Source organism: Eulemur rufifrons, chromosome 8 (genome assembly GCF_041146395.1).
Source record: "Eulemur rufifrons isolate Redbay chromosome 8, OSU_ERuf_1, whole genome shotgun sequence".
Classification (NCBI taxonomy): Eukaryota; Metazoa; Chordata; class Mammalia; order Primates; family Lemuridae; genus Eulemur; species Eulemur rufifrons.
This window is the reverse complement of record NC_090990.1, coordinates 97,254,987-97,266,036: the sequence shown is the minus strand read 5'-3', so window position 1 is coordinate 97,266,036 and position 11,050 is coordinate 97,254,987. Positions and strand designations below refer to the sequence as shown.

At 38.5% G+C, this 11,050-nt stretch overlaps 1 protein-coding gene across 1 annotated transcript; it reads right to left on the bottom strand.

The window, feature by feature from the left end:
- Positions 1 to 9,602: 9,602 nt before the first annotated feature.
- Positions 9,603 to 10,547, bottom strand: LOC138390332 (olfactory receptor 6N1-like). Its single transcript, XM_069479207.1, has one exon. It carries the CDS (start codon positions 10,545 to 10,547, stop codon positions 9,603 to 9,605), a length of 945 nt encoding a protein of 314 aa, XP_069335308.1.
- Positions 10,548 to 11,050: the final 503 nt, after the last annotated feature.

Sequence of the window (11,050 nt, the reverse complement as noted above, 5' to 3'; positions counted from 1 at the left end):
TCCCCATTCAGTATGATGTTGGCTGTGGGTTTGTCATATATGGCTTGTATCATTTTTAGATAGGCCCCATCTATGCCTATTTTGTTAAGTGTTCTTATCATAAAAGGGTGTTGAATTTTGTGAAATGGTTTTTCTGCATCTATTGAGAGGATCATATGATCTTTATTTTTGCTTCTACTATGTGGTGAATTACATTTATAGATTTGCGTATGTTAAACCATCCCTGTGTCTCTGGGATAAAGCCCACTTGGTCATGATGGATTATTTTTTTGATAAGCACTTGGATACAATTTGCTGGGATTTTATTGAGAATTTTTGCATCTATATTCATAAGAGAAATTGGTCTGTAGTTCTCTATTTTTTTTTGCATCCTTTCCTGGTTTTGGTATCAGGATTATGTTGGCTGGTAAAAAGTGTTGGGGAGAATCCCATCCTTCTTGATATTGGAGAATAGTTTATGTAGGATGGGCACCAGTTCTTCTTTGTAGGTGTGGTAAAATTCAGATTTGAACCCATCTGGTCCAGGGCTTTTCTTTTTGGGAAGGTTTTTTATTGCTGTTTCGATTTCAGATCTAGATATCAGTCTATTCAGGAATTCTATTTCTTCCTGGTTGAGCCTGGGAAGGCTGTGAGTTTCTAAGAATTTGTCCATTTCCTCCAGGTTTTCTAATTTGTGTGCATAAAGATTTTTGTAGAATTCATAGATGATATCATGTATCTCTGTGACATCAGTCGCGATTTCTCCTTTTATGTTCCTGATGGAGGTTATAAGAGTTTTTTCTTTTCTGCTCTTGGTTAGTCTAGCCAGAGGCATGTCAATTTTGTTTATTTTTTCAAAGAACCAACTTTTTGTTTTATTAATCTCCCTTATGGTTTGATTGTTGTCCTTTCCATTTAGTTCTGATTTAATCTTAATAATTTCTCTCCTTCTGCTGGGTTTGGGGTCGGTCTGTTCTTCCTTCTCCAGCTCTTTGAGTCTATTCATTAGGTTGTCTATTTGTAAGTTTTCTGTCTCTTTGGTATAGGCATTTATGGAAATAAATTTTCCTCTCAGGACTGCTTTAGCTATGTCCCACAGATTTTGATAAGTTGTGTCTCCTTTGTCATTTAATTCAAAAAATCTTTTGATTTCTGACTTGATTTCTTCATTTATAAAATGATTGTTCAGGAGAAGGTTATTTAGCTTCCATGACTTTGAGTAGAAATGAGGATTTCTGTTAGGGTTCATTGTTACTTTTATTCCACTGTGATCTGAGAAGATGCATAGTATAATTTCTATTTTTTTAAATTTTTTAAGACATGCTTTATGTCCTAGGATATGGTCAATCTTGGAGAATGTCCCATGAGGTGATGAGAAGAAAGTATATTCAATGGTTTTTGGGTAGAATGCCCTGTAGATGTCAGTCAGGCCCATTTGTTCTAGCATTCTATTTAAGTCCAATATTTCTTTGTTTATTTTTTGTTTGGAGGATCTGTCCTGAACTGTCAGTGGCGTGTTAAAATCTCCAGCTACTAAAGTGTTTTTATCTATCATTTGGTTCAGATCAAGTAGGGTTTACTTTATGAATCTGGGTACACCTAGATTGGCCGCATATATACTAAATATAGTTATGTCTTCTTGCTGAATTGTACCCTTCACCAGTATATAGTAACCATCTTTGTCTTTCATTACTTTTGTTGATTTAAAAACTAAGTTATTGGAGATTAAAACCGCCATGCCAGCTTTCTTTTGGGTTCCATTTGCTTGAAATATTGATTTCCACCCTTTTATTTTCAGTCTAAATGCATCCTTGCAGGTTAGATGAGTTTCCTGAAGACAGCAGATACTTGGCTTATATTTTTTTATCCATTGGGCCAGTCTATGTGTCTTGAGTGGGGAATTCAATCCATTCACATTTAATGAGAGAACTGATAAGTGAGATAGATTGCTGTTCTTCATGTTGGGTTGAATTTCATTGATCTGTTTTCTCTCTTGAGCCATTATGATAACTGGGTTTTTATCTTTATCTCTTGATTAGTTTTACATTCGTGGGTTTCTTGTGCTGGACCACGTGTAACTCTGTTTTGAGTACTTCTTGGAGAGCTGGTCATGTCTTGGTGAATTCTCTGAGTTTTTGTTTATCTGAGAATGTCTTAATTTCACCTTCATATATAAAACTGAGCTTAGCTGGGTACAGGATTCTAGGCTGGGCATTATTCTGTTTCAGAAGAATGAGAATGGGGCCCCAATCTCTTCTTGCTTGTAAGGTTTCAGTTGAGAAATCTGGTGTGATTCGGATGGACTTTCCTTTGTATGTTACTTGTTTCTTTCTCCTTACAGCTCGAAGAAGGGCCTCTTTAGTGGATATTTTCGTCAGTCTGATAACTGCCTGATGTGGTGTCTTCTTATTTGGTATGAATCTCCCAGGGGTTCTTTGAGCTTCTTGAACCTGTATATCTAGAGATTTGGCAAGGCCTGGGAAATTTTCCTCAATTATATCTTCAAATAGTTTATCCAGCCCTTGCTTATTGTCTTCTTCACCCTCAGGAATGCCGATAACTCTCACGTTAGGCTTCTTCACATAATCTCACATTGCTTGTAGACTCTGATCTTTTCTCTTGTTTCTTTGCTCTATCTCTGTGACTGACTTATTTAATTGGAAAGTGTTATCTTCGATCTCTGAGATTCTTTCTTCTGTTTGATCTACCCTGCTCTTGAGACTTTCCACTGTGTTTTGTAGCTCCCTGAATAAATTCTTCATTTCCAGGAGTTCAGTTTGATTTTTCTTCAATATTTCAATTTCTTTAGTGAATTTTTCTTCCAAGTCCTGGATCTTTTTTGTGGTTTCTTTGTGTTGGCTATCCATTTTTTCTTGCATAATGTTCAGCTTATTTATGATCCATGTTTTAAATTCTTCCAGTGACATGTTGCTATTTTGAATCTGGTTTGTGTCAATTGGTGGAGAACTAGTAATCCTCTTTGAGGGCAAGGTTTCAGCTTGATTCTTTATACTCCCAGAGTTGTTTCGCTGAGCCCTTGTTATCTGGATGAATCATTAAGATCCCTTCTTTCAGCTTTAGTCTGGATAGAGGCACAGCGTGTGCGCCAGGTAAGCTGCTTCCTCTGTCACTAGGGGGAGCCCTTCGCGTGTTGTTCAGGATTTTGCTACCTCCGCTGGGGGGGCTGCTCCTCTTCCTCTCCCGAGGTGGTTTCCGCCTCTCTCTCAGACTTTTCTTGCTCTCTGTGTCCCACGCTGATTCTCTGTGGATTCACATCGCCATTCTTGTGGGGGAGCGAACCACTAGCGTTGTGGCAGGAGGAGATCCATGCCTTCCTCTCCGGGAACACGAATCCAGGAGGTAACCACCACTCTGCTATCTTTTTTCTCTCCATATACTTTCATTAGGTAGGTTTTGCTAATTATTCTCTTCAAATCTTTTATATCTTTTCTTATGATTTATCTGCCTGGTATTTTAATTACCCATCGGAGGGACTTCAAACATCTTACTATGATATTGGGTGTCCCAAGTTTTCTCGTGGTTCTCCTCTGCAGCATGGAAAGCCACAGGCCTCCATCCACTGCATGGAAGAGCAAAGCAGAGCACACAAACTTGGCAGGTGGATCCCGAGGAGAAGAACAGAGGAATGAACTGGGCGGCACATGCGAGCTGCCCCTCAAGCTCGCTGGCAGATTAGCTCAATAGTTCTCAGACCTTAACTAGCACTCAAATAATCTTGAGGTTTGTTAAAACACAGATTGCTAGACCACATACTCAAAGTTTCTAATTTATTAGATCTGGTATGCCCATTCTCATTAATATAAAAATCTTTATGTTAAGGTTTATCTGAGAAGATTCTGGATGATTTATTGAGCCTCATTTCTCCCACAGTTGATCAGTGTCCGGGAAAAGTTTAAAAAGATTTTGTGACTCGTTCACTAAGTGAGTCAAAGAACTGAATAAGTTACCTATAAAACTTTGACATTATTTTTCACTTCTGTGACTGTAAACAACAAAATACCATCACAATAATGACCCTGCAAGCTCATAACAATCATATTTAAGAGGATTTTCCATTACTTACATCACCACAACCATTACTATCACACAGGCCATTCTCGTGTGAGTAATCCACTTTTTCCTTAACACTTTTATTTATATCCACATCCTCAATATTTTCATCAAAAGTCCTGATATTAGCATCTGAGCTCTGATCTCAGCCATGTACTATCTTTGAGTGTGTACTTGGATGGATATGGAGTCCAGATATATAATGGAATAATAGCATTTATTTGTTGGAAGTAAGGTGTTTGAATCATTCATAGATCCAAATGTACCTCCATTTTTCAGAATCAGACAGTAGTACAAGGCAGTTGCTAAATTAAATTTAAGATGAGGTAACCATAGAAGATTAACAAGAAGATCACATTAAATGGAAGGAAAACATTGTATGTTCTCATATCAAATGAGAAACACTTCCTGCAGGAACTAAAGATTTGTGAGCCAAAGGAAAGAAAGATATTTGCTTCTGAGAGTTCTAAAGTAACTTCAGGATTGGAAGAGTTTCTTGAGTGCTTGGAAAATCTGAGCGTCTCATTCAATCGTAACAAGAACTTAGCCTACATCATGTTTCCTGTGAAATACCTGACTTTTCTCCAGGATGGATAGTTGCAACAGCCCTTCATTAAATTACTGCATCTCCCACAGTCCTAAACACCCTTTCTTTTCATTTTTGTTTCATGGATGTATAGATCAGCCATTTATACAGACTCTTCAAATGAATAATTGTGCTGCACTTTGATATTTGTTTTTATTCTTCCATATATCACATCTCCCTGGTATTTCTACATTGGTTTTTTGTAAGACAGACTCTGAGACAGACTTTTCTCATCATTTCTATTGTCCACTTGTATATCTGGAAGGCTTGCCATTAACTGTGTCGATTACAATACCCACACACTCTCCCTCAGAAGGCTATCAGTGTACATCGATACCTGAGCATAGGAATCAGAGATTATCTAGAATCAGTTAGTGCAGAATACAAAAGGATTAAGGCTTCCACAGGTAGTCCTTGTCTAGCCAAGAGCTTTCTTTCTTCTCTCTCAGATTACCACCTGTCAGTAGAGAGTGGTTATTTAGCATTTATTCTGTATCAGAAATAGAGTGAGAGAAAAGAATAAGTCCTGATACTTCCATCAAGTAATTCAGATTTGGGGACAAAGATGATATCTAAAATTATCAATGATAAAAACTTAAGTGAAAAAAAGTAGGATTCAACATGTTTAAAAATTCATGGTATCATTGCTCATATTTGAAAAAACAGCATATGCTTCATAGAAATTAGAAATAGAATAGATGAATAATTTTGAAGTAAGAGGATTATAAGTAATTTTAAAATCATAGTCACCTAAACATTTTTAATGTACTATGTTAATATGTAGTACATTGTTTTAAAATACATGATTCAGAGGTTAGAAAAAATGATACCAAGTACAACTAAAATAATGTGAGAAATAGAGGAAATCACAATAATTCATTTATTCATTTATTTGATGTATTTTTAAACATCTTTTATGTACCAGGCCTCATTTTAGGAACGGGGGAAAATTAGATGTATAAAACACTGTCCGTTTCCTCAAAATGTTTACTGTAAAGTGGGGAGAGACACACCCTCAAATCAGCTAATTATATTAAAAATGCAAGTTTTTAAAAATATAAGAAACAATTTAAACCTCATACATAATAAGGTAAATTTGGCACTTAAAACTACTATGATATGAGATATCATTTATCAATTTTTATATTTACAAAGATTCAAAAGTTTTTTGAAACATACTTTATTGAAGTTGCAATGGAGAAACACAATTGCATCCATTGTTGGTTGGAGAACAAAGCAGCATAATCCCTTTTGAGGAAAATTTAGGAATATTTACCCAAATTGCATGAGCAGTTAGCAATATTTACCAAAATTACAAATGATCCAGGTATCCCACTTCTATAAAGGTGTATGCAAACATACAAAGAGATATATATACAAAGTATTCATTGTAGCTCTGATTTTAATGGCCAAAGACTCGAATCAATACAAGAGTCCTTCAGAGAGGGTTAGTTAAATTAAATACACAATGAAATACTATGGAACTATTTTTAAAAATGAGATGGTACCCTCTGCAAGAAAATGAGAGTATCTCCAAGATTTCTTGTTAAGAAAAAAGTGATGATAGAACAAATTCTGTACTATGGCACCTTATGTATAAGAATGGGGAATTATAAAATATTCATATCTTCTGTATTTCACTTATAGAAACACTGTAATCTTAGGGAAAAACTATAAAAGGTGAGATGAGAAGTAAAGAGGAACAGATAGGTTGAGGAACTGGGGCAAGACTTCTTAGGTAAATCGTTTAGATTGCTTTGTTTTTTGAACCCTTTAGGTATATTATTTATTGAAGCAAATAACCTATTTAAAAGAAAAAAAAACTATGTAAGTGAAGTGATGTATTGTGGTCATATGTCCTTGATTATCCAAGACAACTGTGGTTTATATCTGATGTCCCGGGGTACATTAATATCATAGCATCTCCTTTTGCTCTCTGATATACTTGAGTTTGGACTATAAGCTGTATACATCCTTCATGACAGCATGTTAGCCTTAATGCTAGTACAGAGTAAATGGTTTTATTATGCTGCCTTAGACCCAGTTTCTTATTGTCCGCCCTACCATAGTCACTACCTAGATGTCACAATGGAAGAAGTGGCCAAAAGTCAGGCCTTACCTTGGACATTTACCCTCATATGTCACACACCGAGGTACTGCTTTTCAAATAGCCTTTTTTCACACCATAGCACTTGTAAAAAGTGATAAATTTGCAGGGCACGCTGAGGTGAACAGAAAGTCTTCTTACTGCCAGAGGCAACCAGTAGAGGGACTTTAATTCCCTTAGTCCCTATCTGACCATTCAAGGTGTCTGTGTTAGGGGGGAAACTCAGTGACACAGCACATCTGTTATTTATTTCTGCTGGGAAGCTCGGCACTAAGGATGACCTAAGCTTTGTATTCTAAAGGGAAAAACCTAATGAGGTTTCAAGACAGGAAACGATTGTAGAATGAAAGGCAAGAGGAGTTTGCAGTTATGAACTGATCTAAGAAAGAGATTACCTCCTGGTGGAGTTGTAGGAGGGGCACTCAATCTCTATCACACTTATTTGACTCTTAAGAATTCATTCATTCATTCATTCGTTTGTTCACATATGAGTGAATACCAAGCACTGTAGTAGAAATCAATAGTGAGGTATAGGCTGCCTTGAGTTATTAGATGACGACATAAGTCTTCAAAACAGGATCGTAAGTGGCCCATGATCACTGCACAGTATACACTCCACAGATAGTATTAATAATTAATTATCTTATTATGTTACAATAGTTATAGCTATTATTATTACTATAACAACCCACAGAGCTATCAATTAATGTAACCCAAGCCATTTCAAAGACAAGCAGTTTTGAGCCCTTCCTTAGTGCTGTCACCACAGGAAAAATGAAGTTTTTGTTGAGCCCACAACCATTCCTGCAAAATGTGTAGTGTGGGTGAAGTGAGCTACAAAAGGAGAGAAGGGATAGCAGCTCAAAAGCCACAGTCGTGGCAGGCCAGCAGGATGAAGTATTGCACCTTGCATTTAGGGAAACAGCATGAAAGCAGGGAACACTGCTCAGGTTGTGCAAAGACTACTTTGGACACTTAGTTTAAAAGGAGAAGCTTCATCTGGAGTGTTACCAAGTCTACTGACCCCACGCATAATAAGAATGTGAGACCTGTGTAAAAGTAAGCCTTCTCAAGGAAATAGCTCCGCACTACAGAAATGGATGTGGAAAACTTTGAGGTAATAATGATTAATATTTAAACAGTGTTTAAAGTTCTATCCTTGTCTCCATTTTACATATAAGGAAACTGAGGTACATGGAAGGTAAGTGTATCGCATAAGGCACACAATAAGTAAAGGGCAGAGTTAATGTTTGAACACAAGCAGAAAGCCTTCAAGGTACATGCTCTAGCCACCACACTGTCCTATCTCTGGGACGATAAGGCTAACTTATTTATTGAACACTTAGTATGTGTTATTTAAGTTAACTTTAGAGCACTTTGTTATAGATATTTTAAAGAAAACAAAATTTAGGTAAGAGAGAAGTTATGTTTTTTGACAAAGATCACATAGGCAAAAAAATGGCAAAATTTGAATTTGGACCAACACCTTTCCCTTTCTGCCTTGGATATTCAGATCTTACCAGTTGGAGCCTAGTTCAGGTCCTGCTTTCTTTAAGAAGTGCTGCAATCATAGAATCAAAACTCCGTAAGCAGAAAGGAATGGGAGCTGTCACCTCCCTGCCATCCTCTTATTTTGCAGACAGAGAGAATGAGGCTGAGGAAGTCTTGCTAAGGTCACCCACCCAGCCGGAGTGGGTCTAGGGTTCATTTCCTGTCTCCTTACAGTAGTCCAACAATCTTTCTAATTTTATTGTGTAAATATTGGGATATTTCTCCTTCTTCAGGAGGATAATATGGAGATTGAATTAAAAATATTTGAAAATAGCTATTACTGTTTCTGGCATAGGGCAGACATACAAAAAGGAATTCGTTTGGTTTTCACCAGTGAAATATGTAAGAATGAGAAAAATGGAGAGTATTCAAGACCTATGCAGTACCTAGTCTCTGCAAAGGTTTTGCTCCTGTTTTTTTCAATAATTATCCGACCATCCTTTAGTAGGCACTTGGCCTTCAATTCACACATCATTAAAGTATGGAGGTTGAACTTAATTAATTTTAAAATTCTGCTCAGCAGAAGAAATGACAGGGGAGCTGGGGAGAAAAGAGGTGATAGGATGTGATCAGAGCTTTTATCCCTACTTTCTATTTTTACTCTCAATTCTACTTGGTATGTGTACTTTATATATAAAACTTGCAAAGTCTTTCATTTGTTTGTTTGCTGCTTCTTTTTTTACATATGCTCCAGATCATTTTTAAGATGTATTCCTTGATATTGGAAGAGAACTCTGACAACACCCTTATTTTCAATATACTACTTTTGCCACATAAGAAAGTAAATTATTTTCTCTAGCTTTCAGCACCTGCCTTGGCAGTTCTTTCCTCCATTAAGCTACTTTTGGTCCCATGATAACCCAGAATCACTGGATTCCACAAACTGATAAGATTTCTGACCATGGCTCACTGCTCCACATCTGAAACTACACAAACTATAATTTCAGTCTCCTGGTTGCCAACCTTGTTTTCCACTTCCTTAGCCTTTCTCCAGGAATCCTATCTTAAGTAAAGTTGCCACTCCTAGCTTTAGTCTGACTTTTTTTTCTTTCGGTACTGCACTGTCTCTCTAAGTCATAAATTCAGCTAAAACACTTGCCCTGTGTCAGTTTTTTCCTCCTCTGTGGCATTCCTTCCCCATTAGAATGGGATGGAATCAGAGACCATAACTCCTTTCTTTCTACATCTTTCAGCTCTGATTAATCCAGGAGAGGGTATGTGCAGCATGTTTGTCTGACCAGATAATTGACTAATCAACCAGCTGATTCTCATAGTTACTAAGAAACTGGGTTATAACAAATGAGAGCATCAGGGTTCCCTCAAAATAGTTCCAATCCTGTCAGTGACCCTCCTCATAGCCTCCTTCACCTCCTTGTTGCGAAGGGTATAGATGATGGGGTTGAGAAAAGGAGTAAGCAGGGCATACACCAAGGCAATAAGCTTGTCTGTGCCCTCGGGTCGACTCCCAGGTGAGCCTACGTATACTGTGAAGGCAGAAGCATAGAATAGTGCCACCACAGTCACATGGGAGGAACAGGTGGAAAAGGCCTTGGCACGACTGGCAGCTGAGGGCAGCTTCAGCACAGCTTTCAGGATGCCTCCATAGAGTCCCAAAATGAGCACAAAGTTGCACCCAGCTGCTAAACCAATCACTGCCCCATGGACTCGAGCATGCCAGCCTGTGTCCACACATGCCAACCGCATTAGTGGTGCCAAGTCACAAAAGTAATGGGCCATCTTCTTCAGGCAGAAAGGCAGAGTGGCGGTGAGGCTGGCTGGCACAAGCGCAGCTGAAAAGCCAGCCACCCAAGTGGCCCCAGCTAGCCATAACTGGACCTGTCTGCTCATGTGCGCATGGTAGTGCAGAGGGCGGCAGATGGCAAGGTAGCGGTCCAGTGCCATGACACCCAACAGGTAGCATTCAGTCATGCCCAAGGAATGGAAGATGTATAGCTGGATAAAGCACGCAGCTGACGAGATGGGTGAACACCCATGTAGCAAGGTATGCAGCAGTGTGGGCACTGTGGTGCTGACATACAAGACCTCTACAAAAGAGAGGACACTGATAAAGAAGTACATGGGTGTGGACAGTCCAGAATCTGCCTGAACCAGGACAATAATGAACATGTTCCCTGCAAGAGTAAGGAGATAGATGCACAGGGTCCCCAAAAAAGAAAGAGGTCGTAGGGTCTCAGTGGTAGTGAAACCAGCAAGGATGAAACTCTGGGTCCAGGTATGGTTGACATGATCCATGATTCCTAGGATAAAGGGGTAAAGATAGCATGTTAACTACTTCAAACTTTTTCCTCAATTCAGAAAATTTTCCTAGTACCAAGAACATCAAATGTGAGCACATTAAAGGAACCTGGACACTGTCTAACCAATGCTCCTCACTTTGAAATGCAGGAGCTGCAGCCCCAAAGGCAGAAATGGTTGGTCCCATATCATGGTCTGTTGGTGACAGGGCTGGAACTAGAAACCAAGGCTCCTGATCCCAATTTAATCTTTTTCTATGTTGTAATCTTGGGCTCCAGAGACTGATGCAACTGGATTTATCTTCTGCTCCACCACCAAATAACAGAGAGAGGAAATTCCTACCGCTGTCCCTCCTGCAGTTTCCAATGATAAAATAACCAGCAATACTGGGCTGTGAAGAAGGGAGGAAAGATCTCCTGAAAGTGGCTGTTGAGGCCTCTTTCAACAAGCCTCCCCAGAGTTCATAGACCATTCTGGGAAGGACTAGAAGTAGAAGAAAT